This window comes from Phragmites australis, chromosome 4 (genome assembly GCF_958298935.1).
Source record: "Phragmites australis chromosome 4, lpPhrAust1.1, whole genome shotgun sequence".
Taxonomy (NCBI): domain Eukaryota; kingdom Viridiplantae; phylum Streptophyta; class Magnoliopsida; order Poales; family Poaceae; genus Phragmites; species Phragmites australis.
Genome location: NC_084924.1, coordinates 49,669,795 through 49,687,048, shown reverse-complemented (window position 1 = coordinate 49,687,048; position 17,254 = coordinate 49,669,795). Strand labels below are relative to the sequence as shown.

Genomic DNA, 17,254 nt, shown 5'->3' with positions numbered 1-17,254 from the left:
GTGTGACTTGGAGGTGGCGTATTTTTTTTTTCTTTTTTGTTGGGGAACGGGGTAGACATCGGAAAAAAGAACAGCAGACATTAATTGTGTGGATTACTGAATTTAACTGCATGCTGAGATATCGATGATCATCACCGGCTGAGATATCTTCCCTTTTCTTGGCTGTCGGTACTGAATTTAACTGCATGCTGAGATATCGATGATCATCACTTGCTCGCTCCACAGTAACAATAATGGTCCTGGATCGGAGCGACTTAATTGTGTTGATTAATTCTTTAAGCCATACACCACATACGGAATTAACAAAAGCACTGTACGTGCAATTATACTCGTAGGTATACACCAAGCTAACATACGATTGCATGTGATGTTCGAGCTTCGGTACGCAGGCCATGCATATATATATGTATGTATGCACGTACTGTAGACGCCTTAATTGGTCAGGCCGGCGTTGGTGGCTGACGGCCGGTGAGCCGGGCGGGCTAGACGTTGATCATTCCGATGAGGGGGATGCCGATGGCGGTGACGATGAGGGTGGAGGGGACGCCGAAAATGATGTGGTTCCAGAATGTGAGCTCGTAGGCGTTGCGCGGCGCCCGGCGCGCCTGCTCGCACACGATCAGGTTCGCCGCCGACCCCAGGAGCGACAGGTTGCCCGCCACCGTGCTCACCCATGCTAGCAGCAGCCACGACCTCGTCACGGCGGCCGGAGAGATCAGCGCCGCCGCGGAGGCCACCTCCCCGCCCATCAGCAGCACTGCATATGTGCACCGCACCGACAAGCGAGTCACGTCAGGACAGGTCACATCGATATCACAACTCCAAATTAAAGAAAAATATTCCTATGCCATCAGCAGCACTGCATGTGTGCACGGCACCGACAAGCTGCGTATGTTCACGTACTTGAACAACTAAATTGTCTCTTAGATTTATGCATGCACGCTTATTGCTACGTAGGGGCGGGCTGGCAGGGTACGACGGACGTAGTACGTACCGGTCGGGACGTTGGAGGCGAGGTTGGAGAGGAGCAGGATGATGATGGAGAGGACGGAGATGCCACCGACGCTGTTGACCTTGGAGTAGGGCGCCATGAAGTTCCAGATGGACCCCGGGAGACCCGTCTTGTTGAACCCGCTCACCGTAATGAACATGCCCGAGAAGAAGACCAACAGCGAGTAGGACACCTTGTCCAGGCACGGCTCAGCGTCGCGGAAGTCAACGACGACCAGGGCGATGGCGGTGGTGATGGCGGTCCACGACATGTTGAGCCCCACCATGTAGGCGACCACCATGCCTACGGTGACGATGTAGGCGAAGCTCTTGAGGAAGAGCTTCCTGCGCTGCTCCGTGCACTGCATGAACCAGGGGTGCTTGGTGGAGATGTTCTCCGTCATCATGGACGGCGAGTAGTAGTCCCCGTTGGTCAGCTTCGGGCTCTTGAACGGTGGCTCCTGGGAGGACGGCGACGACACCCGGCCCTCCTCGACAGCCTCCATCTGCTTGCTAGCGGCGACGAGCTCAGGGCTGATGCCCGCGAGGTCTTTCCAGTACATGCAGAGGAGCATGACCATGTTGACGGCCATGCCGGCGAGCATGGCGGGCAGGATGCCGAGGAGGAACTTGGGGAAGGGAATCTTACTGTTGAATGCGATGACCAGGTTCTGCGGGTTGCCGATGGGCGTGGCGCTGGAGCCGATGTTTGCGCTGGAGGCGAGCGCGAGAAGGAAGGGCTTGGCGGGGAGGTTGCGCTCGGCGGCAAGCTCCAGGACGAACTCGGTGAGCACGACGCAGCAGGTGTCGTTGGTGAAGAGCGCGCTGGCGAGCGCGGTGACGACGCAGACGCGGCACAGCAGGTCGCGCCCCCCCTGGCTCCTCCACGCCAGCAGGCGGCCGAGGTGCTTGAACATGCCGGCGTTCTTGAGGTAGGTGCCGACGACCATGGTGGAGAAGAGCAGGCCGAGGATGGGGAGGTCGACGGAGGCGTAGGCGTCGTCGGGGCTGATCACGTGGAAGATGATCATGAGCACCGCGCTCAGCAGCGCCCCCGCCGTCCGGCCGATAGGCATGAAGGGCACCGACGGGAACACCGCCAGCACCCAGAACACCCCGAACGCGACGGACCCGAGCACCACCTTGGACACCGACGCAAGAGCCATCTCGTCGATCTCTCTCTCCTGGATAGCTGCTCGCTCTTAGTGATCGATCGGTTAGTACGCACGTGGTAGCTTACTTATCACTGTTAGCTAGTGATAGCTGCTCGCACTTTGATCAGCTCGATCTTAGTGATCGCTAGCTCTTCTAGTTACAACGACTTTGAGGTGCATGGCAAGCGATCGAGTGCTGCGGGCTATAAATAGTAGCCCATTGCTCTTGGATGGATGGATGGATCGAGAGCTCGATCGTCGGTCGGCTGATGTCATTATTTAAAAGGCCTAATAAGAGTCAAATTAGCAGAATGAGATCACAATTAAGCAAGGGTAATGTAAATTAATTAAGCAGCTCGATCATGCCGTCACTCGCTGATGCAGGCATGCAGGCACTCGGATATTATTAATTACTAGCTAAATAACTGTGCATTAGAAAAAAACACAAATATTGAATACGGTAACATCAATTAATTGCTAGCTAAATAACTGTGTATTAGAAAAAAAAACACAAACATCGAATACGGTAACACCAAACATAAACTTAATATATGGAGATATGTATGGATGCATCATGAGAGTGTCGCTGAACGGATACTTTAGAAGTAATATTGTAATTTGATTTCAGATAAGATCCGAAAGATATGGAGGAGATTATCTGATAATTTTTCTCATAATTTTATTTATTTATTTTTAATAGTAAAATAAGTTATATATCCGTAGTTGAGGTAGGGAGCTCGAGGACGAGAGTGTGTGGGATAAAAATAGGTAAATTATTTAAATTTTTTAAAAAATTATTAGATAAGAGGAGAGTAGGAGAAGAGGTGAATCTAGTATTTTACATATTATGCACAAATCACTCTTGCATGCACTGCCACTTTCGGGTTACGTACGCATGCACTACTGGGCTTAATCAAGTTGCTGATGCTTTACTTATTTTAGGAAACTATCAACTTCGCAGGTTGGGCTTAATCAAGTTGCTGATAGCTGGTTTTAGTTATTTAGTTTGCAAATAATAAGTTAATGCCATGATTAATTAGCTAGGCAATCGACCACCCGGCGGCCTATAGGGCCAGGACGACGACAGAGCCGATACTTGGAGATGATTGGTCCGGCAGCAGATCGATAAACTAGCTAGACTGATGTGTCAATCGATCCTCGCTCCTTACTTGCTTTCCCAATAAGACAAACGTTATATTTCGGTGTCGGAGTTCATATCTAACGCATGACCGAAATTAAAATTAATAAAATTTAACATCGATCTCACATGTCAACTGCTCCTTCAGGCATCAATACTATCAAATTCTTAATAATTATCTCGATCGATGTCATCTGGACAGAAAGAGCGAGGCGAGGTTAACAAATAAGTACATTTGCTTGGCATGTCCTCTTCCATTTCTAGCTAACCATTTTTATTGAAACTGATGTCGATTATAAACATCCACATCAACACCTACTCCAATTTAGAACGTACTATACTTTTTTTTACATTACGGTTCAATCTACACAGTTTTTATTAAAGACCCGGGACAAAAGCGAAACGGGGATCGAACTCTCGCTGGGTTTGGCTCCACCGTGGAGCGTTACTCTCACGCTCCATACGTGACCGCGTGAGAGCCCCAAAATTCATCCGCGTGAGGATCAAACCTGAAACTCCCGAATTCTACTTGAGCCAGCTGACCACTCGGATCGCTGCTCATTCGCAGAACGTACTATACTAGACAAGTGCCCTTAGCTTTTCAAGTGCAAATATTCACTAAACTAAATGTATACAATTGGACGCCTCTTAAATTATATGAAGAAATTATTAGGTGGAATAATTAAAAAGATCCAATTATTCCAAAAATGATACTATCAATAATGGGTTTACCGTAAAAGACTGCATTAATTGATTAACCAAGGACGCAATAGATGGCTAAGATCGGTCGTTAGTCGTACTTCATAAGGCAGATAAATAATGCTGTTGGTGATAGCCACTACTACAGAACAGACTATAAGTAACGCTTTATTAGTGTCGATTGTAAAAAAACGCGACTGAAGATGTATAGTGCCGGTTCTTAATCTCCAGCGTACAAAAAATGACTGAGCCGCTAAGAACCGGCACTGATACGGATGGACCCAAAATTTCTATCAAATGGCATTTTGGCTCGCGTCCGTCACTCAGTCACGAGCTCAAACAGCAACACTCACAGTTGTGCGTAAAAAAAAGCTCAACCTTATCTCTTCCACCATCTCTCACTCTCTCTTCCTCTCGTTTCTCCTCTCTCTCTGATATCTCCTATGTGCTCTGCAGGACGGTGCGCTCCCGTTTCCTGTGGCTTCGATCCTCTTCTCGGTAGATGTTCGGGCTCTAGGAGAGATGAAACGTTGCTGGAGGAGATCGGCCAGGAGAGGTGCGTCGCTGCCTCCACCGCCGGGGAGGTCAGCCACGACCACGAGCTCGACGAGTTCATGGTACGCCACGCACTCACCTGCGCGCGTGCACACACACTTGCTTTAGTTCTTGCGCATCTTGCTCTAGATTTATGTGATTTATTTCTTTCTTTGGTTCTATTGTTCATATGTTGCTGCTGTGAGAGTTGCAAGGAGCTGAGGTCCACATGAGGTTCAAGAACAGGGCGGCGTTAGAGAGCTACCATCAGGTGCTGGCCCTTCTCTCCCAGCAGCAGGACTTGGCCCTACTTAAGAGCATAGATGTAGTAGACTATTAAAACTCATACATCTTGTTTGTTCACGCTGGTTTGCGATGTAGTGTAGTGTTTTTGTGTTCGAATATGGATAAGATGAGTATATGGATGAGAGATGAGTCGTTTGATTGTATTCTTGTGTTTGAGATGTGTTTTTGTATTTGAGATGAGTCGAGCGCGGCAGTGGAGAGCGCCGCCGGTGGTGCGGTCAGAGCTAGCGCGGTGGTACTAGCAGCCGAGCCGGCTCGTTTCCTTTTTTTTTGGCTCCCGATGCACTTTCACTGCTGGTTCGTGGTTCGAATCGGCAGTGATGCTGAGTTACTGTTCTGGTTCCAGAACTGGCACTGATAATCTATCAGTGCCAAGTAAAGAGTGTCGGTTGAAAAAACCAGCACTGAAATCGTTTTTGAACCGGCACTGTCGGTGATATGGGATCCGGGGGTTCCCGAGTCCCGAGGCCAGGACAATGCTGTGCCACATGGCGCCTTCCCTCGGGGACCAACTCCTCGAGGACCCGAGGGAAGCATGGTCCAGGAGTGGGTGCTCAGGGTCAAGAACAGGTGGTCCCCGAGCACCTAGGGAGCCCCGAGGACCCGAGGGTAGCATGGTCCGAAAATGGGTGTTTGGGGTCAAGAACAGGTGGTCCTTGAGTACCCGGAGAGCCCCGAGGACCCGATGGAAGCAAGGTCCAGGAGTGAGTGTTCGGGGCCAAGAACAGTTGGTCCCTGAGCACCCAGAGAGCCCCGAGCACCCGGCAAGCCCCATGCCGGTGGACCCTGCAGGGACTTCACAATGAGGTGTCGTTCGGTGGGAGGCCCCCATGCCGCATTTAATGAGGAGCGTGGACGGTCACATCCAACCACTCTCTCCCACACCTGCCGTACTGAATACGTCAGTCCCTGCCGCCGCCTGGCAGGAAGGCGTGGGCACAATTAATATGGCGGGTTCCATCGCATGTCCCCTCGCGGGACCCATGAAGAAAGACGGCTTAAAGATATCTTTGATGGGCGTGAGGCTTATCGCCCTGTTACATTAGACCGCGTCAGACCTACTCTGACCGAACGGGCATGAGAGAGTACTTAGAAGCTGGCCGGTGGGCGCCCCTGCGCCTGCTAAAGCTAGAACGCGAAGGCCGATGGAACCATCCGAGGGATATATTTTTAACCATCTGTAACATCAACTGTAGACCAATGATGGTCACTTTCCATTTATTGTTTACGAGAACTTGTGCCCTCGTTCTGAGCACTACCTGAAGGGCCTCCCCCTGGTAGATAAAAGGGGGAGCACTTTGTAAAGAAGGGGATAGAAATCGGAAGAGACAGGGAAAAAGAAAAGGAGAAGAGCATTGAAAATATACTGGACACACAGGAGTAGGGTATTACGCCTCCGTGCGGCCTGAACCTGTCTAAATTCTTGGTGCATTCATTTCTACTAGCTGACGATGATCCATCCTGCCTAAGTCCCACACGCATTAACCTTGCGTACGAGGTAGTTCCAGGACCAGCCCCCCGGCCGAATCTCAAAGGGGGCCCCTCAGGATCCCCGCTCGCGGTGTTCATCCACCGACAGGCACTCTTATGCCTTTTTGAAGTAGTGAGCGGAATAATCTCACGCGATAACTTGATCGATGAATCACAAATTATCTATATTTATATTCGTATAAAATGTACGAGTTATAACAGATCTGATCGATCTCCACCGTCCACCCGAGTTGATCAAACGGACATCGTGCAAAGTTAGATCATGTTACTCCTTCTAAAAATACATTTAATCTCTCATTAATTGTCTTCCATACCTAGACGCCCAATATTTGCATTCCATATATTCCAAAAATACATTCAATCTCTCATTATTTGCCTTCTATATTTAGACATCCAATATTTGTCTTTCATACATTCACTGTCGGGTTTCTCCAAAGGGTGCGTCATCTCTCGCACTTCATCTATAGCACCGGGTTTCTTCCCGTACTTTGCCTACTTTGTACTGCTACAGACGGCCAACTCTGGACGATACGGTCCCCGTCTCCCTCCTGAAATTATATGATCATATTGTGATTTAGTGAATACAAATCTCTTATGTTATATATTTTTTTTTACTTCTTTGGATTGCTATATACTAGATTGATTCCAACACACATGTGTAGTTGCTAGTATATATAAGTATGTCTCTTCCTTATCTCAATAGCTGGTTTATAGAAACAAATATACGAGAGATAGGAAGGGAGAGGCTGGTTGGGATTCGCGAGATACGTGGCGCGACAGGCGGTGTGGCACACATGCGTGCTGTGCAAGCATATGTCTAACACTCTCCCATAGTCGGAACAGTAGAAGGGACGTCCAGACTAGACCAGAATTCCATAAAGATGGATGTGGGCAGGCCCTTGTTAAAGATATCCTCATACTACGACGATGTCGGGATATGGAGAATGTGCACTTCACCAAGAGCAACACGCTCATAGACAAAGTGCAAGTTAATCTCAACATGTTTGGTACGCTGATGTTGCACCGGATTAGTGGAGAGGTAAATTGGGCTAACGTTGTCGTAATAGACAAGTGTGGTGTGCTAGAGGGGACTGTGAAGCTCCAAAAGAAGTTAACACAGCCAGCTGGCCTTGGTTATACCATTCACCACGGCATAGTACTCAGCCTATGCACTGGAGCGAGAGACAGTATGCTGCCACTTGGAAGAGCATGAGGGGAGATTGTCCCCAAGAAAGACAACAAAGCCAGAGGTGGACTTGCACGTGTCAAGACAACCTACCCACCTAGTCAGCATCAGAGTACACAACAAGCTCGTTTGGTGAGATCCAATGAAGGAACAAACCATGCTCAAGGGTCCCCTGAAGATATCGCAGGATGTGTTTTACCAAAGCAAGTTGAGGCTCGTGAGGATCATGCATATAAAGGCACACCTATTGTACGATGTAAGCAATGTCTGGGCAAGTGAAAGTTAGGTACTGCAGAGCGTCGACAAGACTATGGTAGTGTGTAGGATCAGCAATGGGTGGAGGAGGCACCGGCGATGAGGGCATGTGAACTGGGAGGGGACAACATCAGTGGGTGATGATCGATGCTATCGCACCTAGCGATCACGCTCCTGGTTCAAAGATCCTTCATAGAAAGGTTATATGGGTCAACTCAACAGAACAATTGTTATTAATGGTATATTGACAAACATAAATCAATTTTTAAATAACTTCAGGAGTGACAAGAACGTTCCAGAGATAGAGAGGACCGAAAGCTACTGGTATGGAGATGGAGCCGATGAAGGTAATGGGTAGCAGGACCCGTTACTGATGATGATGTTAGACAAAGTGAAAACAAGAAGGTGGATGGGAAAAAAATTACTGGTAGTCCATGTACCACTCCACATTGGACGGAGGGGTGAGTATCATTGTGTTGAAGGTGTTGGTGAGTGCAGTCTGACCCCAATAGTCGCCAGTAGTTATGGGAGACCATGTTGCATGTGCTAGGGCCACTGCAAGTAAGTGTCGACATCCATGAGCATGCCGACAAAAACCACGGGCGCGTCGGGCATGCCAGGCACGCTAGGGAAGGCCACAGGCAAGCCAGCGGCACTTGGGTGCATGACGGCTAGGGTGTGGGGTGTCATGCGCGAATGCTGGGGGGAGGGAGCATTCGGCCATGGACCAAGGATGCACAGCAACGATTGCGGTGCAGTGTGTGGGCACACTTGGACCATGCTCGTTCATAGGTTGAAGAACAACGGCCACCCGACTTGACCGTTGATGCCACAACCACGGGCGCCGGTGTTGCCACTGTTGCTACCATTGTCATCAGAGTTGGTTGCGACGATGATGATTGTTGTGGCTTTAGAGTTGGTACAATTGCTGTGATGATGGTAGTTGCAGTGACGATGATGGTTGTTGGGACGATTTCCGTCGAAGGTCATGGGGGCGGTGCCGTGGTCAGTGGAGTCCCCACCAGTAGCCGCGCTAGAGACAAGGCGAGGGCTGTTGGGGGCGGTAGCAACAAGGGCAATGGAAGAAGACCCCAGCTTGGAGGTCATTGTGATCTCCTCAAGGAGCAGATCGGAACATACCTTGATGAAGGAGGGAAACTAACAGGGCCGCCATGTAGAAGAACTTCTCTTTCAGCCCGCATAAAACGGACAAGACAAGGGTGCAATCATGAACGGCTCACCCAAATCGCCGAGGGTGTCGGCCATGCTCTTCAGTTTGTAGCAGTAGCTGGAAATGGAGAGGTCATCCTATCCGCATCAAGGTACAACGCACGAGTCTCCCTGTTTCTAAGGAACTGCTGCTTGAGGCCCATCCAGAGGAGGCACTTAGTGGAGGTAGGGGTCATCACAATCTTTAGAAGCTCAACAGAGATGGTGCCGTACAGCCATGATAGGATGGCACAATCCATCTGCTTCTAGTGCATGATGTGAGGGAAGACATCATCGGAGAGCGCATTGTAACATCCTGAGTTTTAGCATATTAATTTATAGAAAATTTCGCTCCAAATTTAAAATTTTTGGTGATTAATTAAGCTAATTAAAATCGAGGAAATATATATTAAGATGTGTATATACATTCAAATGTATTACTTGGCTAAGTATTCCAAAATACACTAAATTAATTACTAAACTTTTCTGTGCATTGAATTGTTCATGTGCATTTGGTTTATTGTTGTTATGGTTCTTTGTTTGGAGTTTTGAATTTGAATGTCTCTCAAATTCGAGTCTACTCTTAGTTTCCCTTCGGTTCAAATCCAGTTGAATTTAAATCCTCTCTTAGATCTCCAAGTCCAATCCAAGTCATAATTCAAATATACCTATTTGAATTTATGCCAAGTCCAAAGTCAAATCCAAATTCAAATCTCTCTTTTAAATTATGACCTAGCTTCGCCCGTGCCCTCATGAGTGCCACACCGTCCATGCATCGCCCATCCGACAACCAATCAATGTGTCTTCTCCCACGCCAGCGTGACGCCGTCGTGCTGTCCGCCCTGCCACCACCACGACCGGCGCATTCAATGAGCATAGAAGCCATGCCTCACCTTCTCACCACGCCACCTCTCTGTGCCATGTCTCACTCCTTGCCGCCTTACTGTTCTCCCTCTCCTTCTATAAATAGAATAGTCTGGCCTCCATTTCTCTATTTCCCCACCACGCCGCCACCACAGCACTGCCGCCGCTCCATTGCTCCGCCGCCGCAGCTCCACTGTCGTTGTTTTCCCCCCACGAGCTACCGAGGAGTACCAGGAGGTTGTTGTCATCCCTGTGCCACCCTCCATCACCGAGGAGCCCGACGGGAGCACGCCCGCGTAGGGAGCCGAGCCGCTCCACCACCACCGCTCTGTCGTGTCACCAGTCGCCATCCAACTTCTCACCGTTTTCAAGCTCGGTGAGCATCCCTGTCCCCTCGCGCAGCCTCCTAGCTAGCATGCCACCGTCCTAGTGCTCTCTCTTCGCGCGGTCACATGTAGAAACATGTTTTTCACTCCGCTGCCGTGCCATGGTCACCGTTGGCATGTGTTTCACCTCTGGATGTGGTCCAGTCATCGTGCCATGTAGCCCAGGAGCTCTAGGCTCTTTTTTCCTTACAGATAGATCGCGCGTAGAATAGGGAAGGTGTTGATTGAGTTTTCTGTGCCACCGCCTTCTTCGGTCGCTATCTGACACTGCTCCGGTCACGGCCTGCCATCGACGAACCCCCAACTGAGTTCCCTGTAGTGCGTAGGTGGATGGCGTTAGCATCTCATCGTGGAACTCCGGCGGGAACATGACTGCGGCGAGTTCCCCGATGACGCACCGCCACGATTGCTCACCGTCGCCCATTCCCCTCCGTCGTTGTTCGAACCTCACCAGCGTGCCACGCGTAAGCGCACGAGGCCGCCTTGGCCTACTAGCGTGGTCCGGCCAGGCCAAGCCGTGGCTTGGCCCTGAAAGTGCATCTAGCCCTTATGTGTGGTTTTAGTAATTAATGACAATACATATGGACTAATAGCGTTATTGAGAATTGTTAGTAGGTTGTTCCATAGGTGATACATATAGGAGAGATATGCATGAGCTTTAGGTGAATGGAGAAATTAAAAGTGCATCACGATGAATGAGCTCTAGGTGATGCTCAGGATGCATAGTGATGCTCATGAGGAGAAGGAGAAGCGCAAGAAGATTGACAATAAGTGTAAATGCTAAGTTACTTGTGGAGATCAAGTAACTAAAGTTATAATATTTTCAATTGAGTTTTTATGGATTAACTCATGTATTTTATACTTGAAAGTAAGTTGGGATTAGATTCCATAAGAAAGCATAAGTTGAATTGATATATTCTACATGTCAAGAAGTGAAGAAGAAGATTAGACTCCATATATGATAAAGTGAATTTCTTGAAGATGTCGGATACAAAATGGTTTTCTATGGCAAGACAGTGAAGGGAAAGCAAGATTCAGCTGCGATGGACCATCCATGGTGAAGGGCAAGCAAATGGCTTGGCATCGAATGACAAAGGCGGTGGTGAAGAGCGAGTGAAGGCTTTACGCCAATGGACCGTGTGAGGCCATGTGAAGCTATGAGTAATTCATATCAATCATTTGGAGAATCAAGAAGAGATGGAGTGAATAATATATGGAAGTTAACAACCCTCAAGGTTTGAAGGAAAGAAGCGGTACTTGAAGGTATTCAAAGGCTCAAAGTGTTTCAAACGAGCTTTATCTTTGAATTTGAGTATAGGTATGCCACGCTATTAAGAGAGATACAATGTAGAGCTAATTGTCGTGTCTCGGTGCTCAAGAGTTTCTAACCAAACCCCAAAGTGAGAGTTAACTTTGAAAATTCGGTGCGAAAAGTGTGGAAGTGTCCGAATTGGGTTTAGAAGTGTTCCTAGTTTGATCAAATGTGTTTGGGATCATGATTTCAGTTGGCATGTGTAGCCCTCTGAATAAGCTTTCCATAGAGTCCAAAATCTTCGAAATCGAACTTTCGGATAAAAAATTATAGCCTTTTTTAGGGTGAGTTCTAGTTTACTCGGATACTCCGGGTTGTCCGGAGTCTCCAGGTGAGGTTCCGAGCCAGTGATCTGTTAAAGCATTTTTGGTTTACTCGAATACTCTGGGTTGACCCGGATACTCCGGGTTTGGCTCCGAGCCAGGTGGTCTTTTAGGGCCTAAATGTTTCACTCGGATACTCTGGGTTTGGCTCCGAGCCAGGTGGTCTTTTAGGGCCTAAATGTTTCACCCAGATATTCCGGGTTGGCCGGAGTCTCCAGGATGAGCTCCGGTCAAGGCTCTTGGTTATGCGTTCTAATGCTAACCTGGATACTCCAGATTGACCTGGATACTCCGAATCAATACAAAAAGCTGTGCAACAAATAATTTTGGGGGTTGGGTATAAATACCCCCTGACCCCATCCTTTGTTGTTGCTTGGGCACGAAAGAAAAACTCTCTAGAGCCAAAAAGAACTCCTTCCCACTCTATTTTAGTGTGAGATTTGAGAAGAAAAGTGAGTTGGGTTGAGAGATTCAAAGATTGAGTGCAAGTGAGCTAAATCCCATTTGAGCACTCGAGTCATCGACAAGAAGTTCATCGTCGCGTTTGTTACTTTTGGAGCTTTGAGCTCCTAGTTGGCTAGGCATCATCGGCAAACTCCCGTGCTTGTGGTGAGCCGTGAAAATATTTGTGATGGTCTATATCACCTTTTTAAGGGAAGAGATAAAGCTAGTGGATCGAGAAAAGCGGTTGAAAGAGATCCGACACCTTGGAGCTTCCTCAACGGAGACGTAGGATTCATGGTGGTGAATCTGAACTTTGGGAAGAAAATCTTTGTGTCTCCACTTTGATTTGTTGTTCTTGTGTTCTTGCTCAATATTTATGCATTTTGCTCTATTGTATTTGATTGCATTTTACTTGTTAATATGTATTTGATTGTAGGTTCTCTATAGATCTACTTGGAATCATCGCTTGGAACACATGATTTCATTTGGTTTGAGCTAGAACTCTTTAGATATAGTTTAATTTTAGTTTCAAGTTCATTCTGTATAGAACCCAGATATTCCAGATTTATCCCAGATGCTCCGAATACTGTACAACCCGGAGTCTCTGGTGAATAGTGTTTTCAGGGTTTTTCAATTAACGTTTTCTTGCATATCTTTTTCTAGAACTGAGCAATCTTTTTCATCTTAGGATTGGAACTTTCACACTTATTTAAAGTGATTTTGCACTAGTTGAGCCTAGTATATTAAGGATTTTCACTTGTGAAAAGATCTGTTAGTTTATTTTCGCTGTAAGTTTAGGCCAACGATAAAAGGGGACAAATTTTTATAAAATCGCCTATTCACCTCCCCTCTAACGACATCATTGTCCTTTCAGGCCCGATAGCAGTAGGCCTGCCAAGCCAGCCCAGCCACTAGAAGGATGTACCCCAGTGGGTCGACCCAGCTCCCACAGCCGCAAACCAACCGGGCCGACCCGATTGGACTGGATACCGTGCAGCCCAACATGGTGTGGCCCAGGCCCAGGCCTTGCCCAATCTGAGCCCATTCGGCCCAACCGAGTACTGTGCATGTGGGTCCCACCGAGTACTTTGCATGTGGGTCCCACCGGTTGCTGTTCAGTGGGCCCCGATTACTGTTCAGTGGGTTCCACTAATGAGCCCCATCTATGAACAATACCATTTCATTTTTTATTTAATTTTAGAGTGAATTATACAAAATTACAAGTGTTGTGCCATTTGTAATACAAAACTACAAGTATTGTGTCTGGTAACATAAAACTACAAGTATTGTGCACTAATTTTACACAAAACCTAATTTTAATTAGATTCACCCAAAAAATGGTCTTATATTTCTTCAAAAATCCTAGAATTTTTTACGTGTTCCATAATCTATGTGAAACCCATTTTAATTGGATTCACCCAAAAAAAAACATGTATAGAATTTAAACTAAAATTCTCCAAAAAAGCTACTTTTGTAACTCCTAACGATTGTTAAGGCATCAAATAAAATCCCAAAAATATGGAAATTTCACTAATATTCTTCTTATATGATAGAATAATTTATAAAATTACTTCCAGCACTAGGCTATATGGTGAAAAAATATTTTTCTTTGTATAATTTTCCGTATTTTTGGGATTTTATTTGAGGTCCTGACATTTATTAGGAGTTATAAAAGTAGTCTTTTGGAGAATTTTAGTTTAAATTCTACAAAAGCTTTTTGGGTGAATACAATTAAAATGGGTTGCATATAAATTATGGAACACGTACAAAAAGTTTTAGGATTTTTTAAGAAACATAAGACCATTTTTGGGTGAATTTAATTAAAAATAGGTTTCGTGTGAAATTAGTACACAATACTTATAATTTTGTGTTACTTAGACACGATATTTGTAGTTCTGTGTTATAAATGGCACAACACTTGTAGTTTTGTGTAATTAACTCTTAATTTTATATTATATCTTCCGGAAGTCGTAACTTCTCTGTTCTAGCTCCGATTTCGGCAATTCTTTTTATTGAAATTCATCTAAATTCGAGATCTACCTATCTATCATATTGTAGTATCCATATCCATTTAGCTTTGTATTTGGTGTTATTTGATTCTTCTCTAGTATAGTTCGGTATTGATCGTAGTCGCGTTTGTAGAACCACCGGTGTTTTGTTAGTGCTGTGCAGGAAGTATTAGGAACCCGAGGGATCCGGTCGAGGATGCTCTTAGGGGTTTAAATTACCTTGTGGTATTCATTGCAAGAAGATACATATCCTGATCGTTTAAGGATCGAGTCATTACGCCGTCAGGCTTAGCCACCCCCGTATAATCATACATCATGTTATGGGTAGGACTTGACTTTTTTTCACTGAACTGGGTTGGGCATCATACTAGGAGGTTGAGAGAAACGAGGGGTCAAGTGACCATCTCTCTCTCTCTATTTGAATATTTCAAGAACCAACCAAAGGCTTAAAAAAGGGGCTTGGCATTCGGTCAAGGTCTCTGGTGCTTGGGGTGTATCGTAGAAAAGCCTGATAGAAAAAATGATTAAAGTGTCTCGGTATGATTCGCTCCTCCGCTTGCAATGATTCGGAGGCTGTGCATATCGTGTGGGTACAATGTACAACCTCTGCAAAGTGTAAAACTATTCGGATGTTGTGTTTTGTTGGCCGTTAGGTCAAGTTTGTAATATAACTTATGATTCGTAAACATTTTATACTCTGAAACTTAATGCCTTATGTACCAAGTTTGACTATGATACCATAATTATTATACTATACGTATCAGCTACTTAATCTAGAAGTTGATATAGGAGGCATAATAGATCCCAGGTTTGGAGTCTTACACACATGATCTGAGAGGGCATATTTGCCGAGGGTAACGAGTTGGAGGCTGCATCACTTGGTGTAGTTGGGAGAGACTAGATTGAGGCTAAGATAAACCAATGCCTTGATGTTGAGGACAGAGACAGTCTAAGCGTGGAGAGCGATGATGGTGGCTTCATCGGTGAGGGCAAAGGTGCATGAGACCTCCCGCTCGAGGCACACGGCCTCGACGTCCTCCTACTTGTGGGGGGGGGGGGGCAGCTAGAGCGAAAGCAGAAGCAAGTAGGCGCATAAGCGACTAGCTTGGAGACCATGATCACAGAATAATCTCACGCGACAATTTAATTAAGAAACCATATGTTACATATACCGCCATATCATTTTTTTTTAACATAATAGTCGGTTTATAGAAACAAATACCAAGAGATAGAAAGGGAGAGACCGGTTGGGACACACTAGATACGCGGCGTGACAGCCAGCGCGCCACACATGTGTGAACAGTTGGTACCTGGCCTGTGTGTTATATAACATGATTAGATGAATTACTGTAACTACTGTTGTTACTTTTCTAGAAAAACCTTTAGCCAACAAGTGACATTTGACAATAACGGATCACCTGGGGCGTCATCCTACCAATGCAAGGAGACAAGGACACTAGCCCAGCTGCCGATGGTTTACTGTCGGAAATTAAAGCTATTCAACTGGACATGCATGCACGTCCAACCTACGATCACAACCTCCGCAGATTTCTGATCCAGTGAGAGATCGATATTCAATCTAGCTCCGTGATTGAACATATCATGACTTGCAAAAATCAACGCATTGATCATCATGTCGCAAAATAAAACCTGAACGCGCGCGAATGAACCACTATTGGAGATTGGACGCTAATATATAGACCGTTAGCTACCACCAGCGTTTGAAGCGCTCTGATCCACGCAGTTGCTACTGCTTGACTGCATGTAGCCCCGGCCCTATGCATCTGGACAGACAGAGCAGTTCATTCAGAACTTATTTTCCCTCTTTTCTAAAGCCTAGCAGCTACACATATGGCGCCTTGACCCATCATTATATTGCGTACGATATATTATATATGTTCAGTTCCATCACTACTTATTTAGATATCTAATAGCCAAACTGCGGTGGTAAAAATCTAAAAATAGATAATATATCGGATCATATTTAAAAAATAAATAATATGATATTGTATTTAGAAATATAGCATGTGTATTCAACACCTCATTCATCAAATATGGATTTTCAATACCCGTGCACCAAAAAAGGACGAACTCAGGTGTCTTCGGCACCTTATATGTCGAATAAAATATTGTGCACCGTATTCGATACATGCTTCCGTTCCCCTTACCATGCTTCCGTTCCCCTTAGCATGAGGCTCAAACCACAACGCCGCAGGACCCGGTTGTATTCGGTATATGATATGCTTTATATGTTGCTATGTATCGTATTCAGCATCTTATATGCCGAATATAATGCGTTTTTGACACCTCATGTGCTAAATACGGTGCACAGTGCCGTATTTGGTATATGAGGTGCCGAAAACACCCGGATTTGATCTTTTTCAGTGCATGATGTACCAAAAACCCTTATTCGATGAATGAGACGCCGCATGCACATGCCATATTTGCAAATACGATATTATATTATCTATTTTTTAAATATGATCTGATATGTTATCTATTTTTGTATTTTGGCCCAGGTAAGGGTAGATAGATGCAGAGTTAATTTGCTGGATGGATGGATCCATCAGTTTTAGTGTCTGCATGGCCGCATTTAGGCCCGGCGCCTTTTACATAAAATCCCTTACGCAGTGGCAAAACCTGCACAGTTACGTTTAGATGGGATGATGATCTGATGACGAGAGTTTGATGCTTGCATCTTTGTAACGGATATCTCATTTGCAACTAATATTTGATGGCATGGCACTATGTGTGCATGCATATTATATTCCAGAATTTTGGTGCGCGCGGTCATACATGTGTTTGTTAGGTAAAAAGAAAGATTGTTGGCTCGCGTGGTTTGGAGATGGAAATGGAGGAGGAGAAGGAATCCCTCGCTCCAGGAGGCGGGAGGCCATGCAGCGGCAATGGCATGCATGGTCCCTTTATTTTTTTTTTTCTTGGTTCGCCGATCG

General features: G+C 46.1%; 1 protein-coding gene across 1 annotated transcript; it reads right to left on the bottom strand.

The window, feature by feature from the left end:
- Window positions 1-246: 246 nt before the first annotated feature.
- On the bottom strand, window positions 247-2,338 carry LOC133914542 (silicon efflux transporter LSI2). Its single transcript, XM_062357639.1, has 2 exons — window positions 995-2,338; window positions 247-757 (listed from the first exon to the last, which is right to left on the bottom strand). The coding sequence occupies exons 1-2, from the start codon at window positions 2,154-2,156 to the stop codon at window positions 483-485; spliced, it is 1,437 nt and encodes a 478-aa protein (XP_062213623.1). The 5' UTR covers window positions 2,157-2,338; the 3' UTR covers window positions 247-482.
- Between the last annotated feature and the right edge of the window lie 14,916 nt (window positions 2,339-17,254).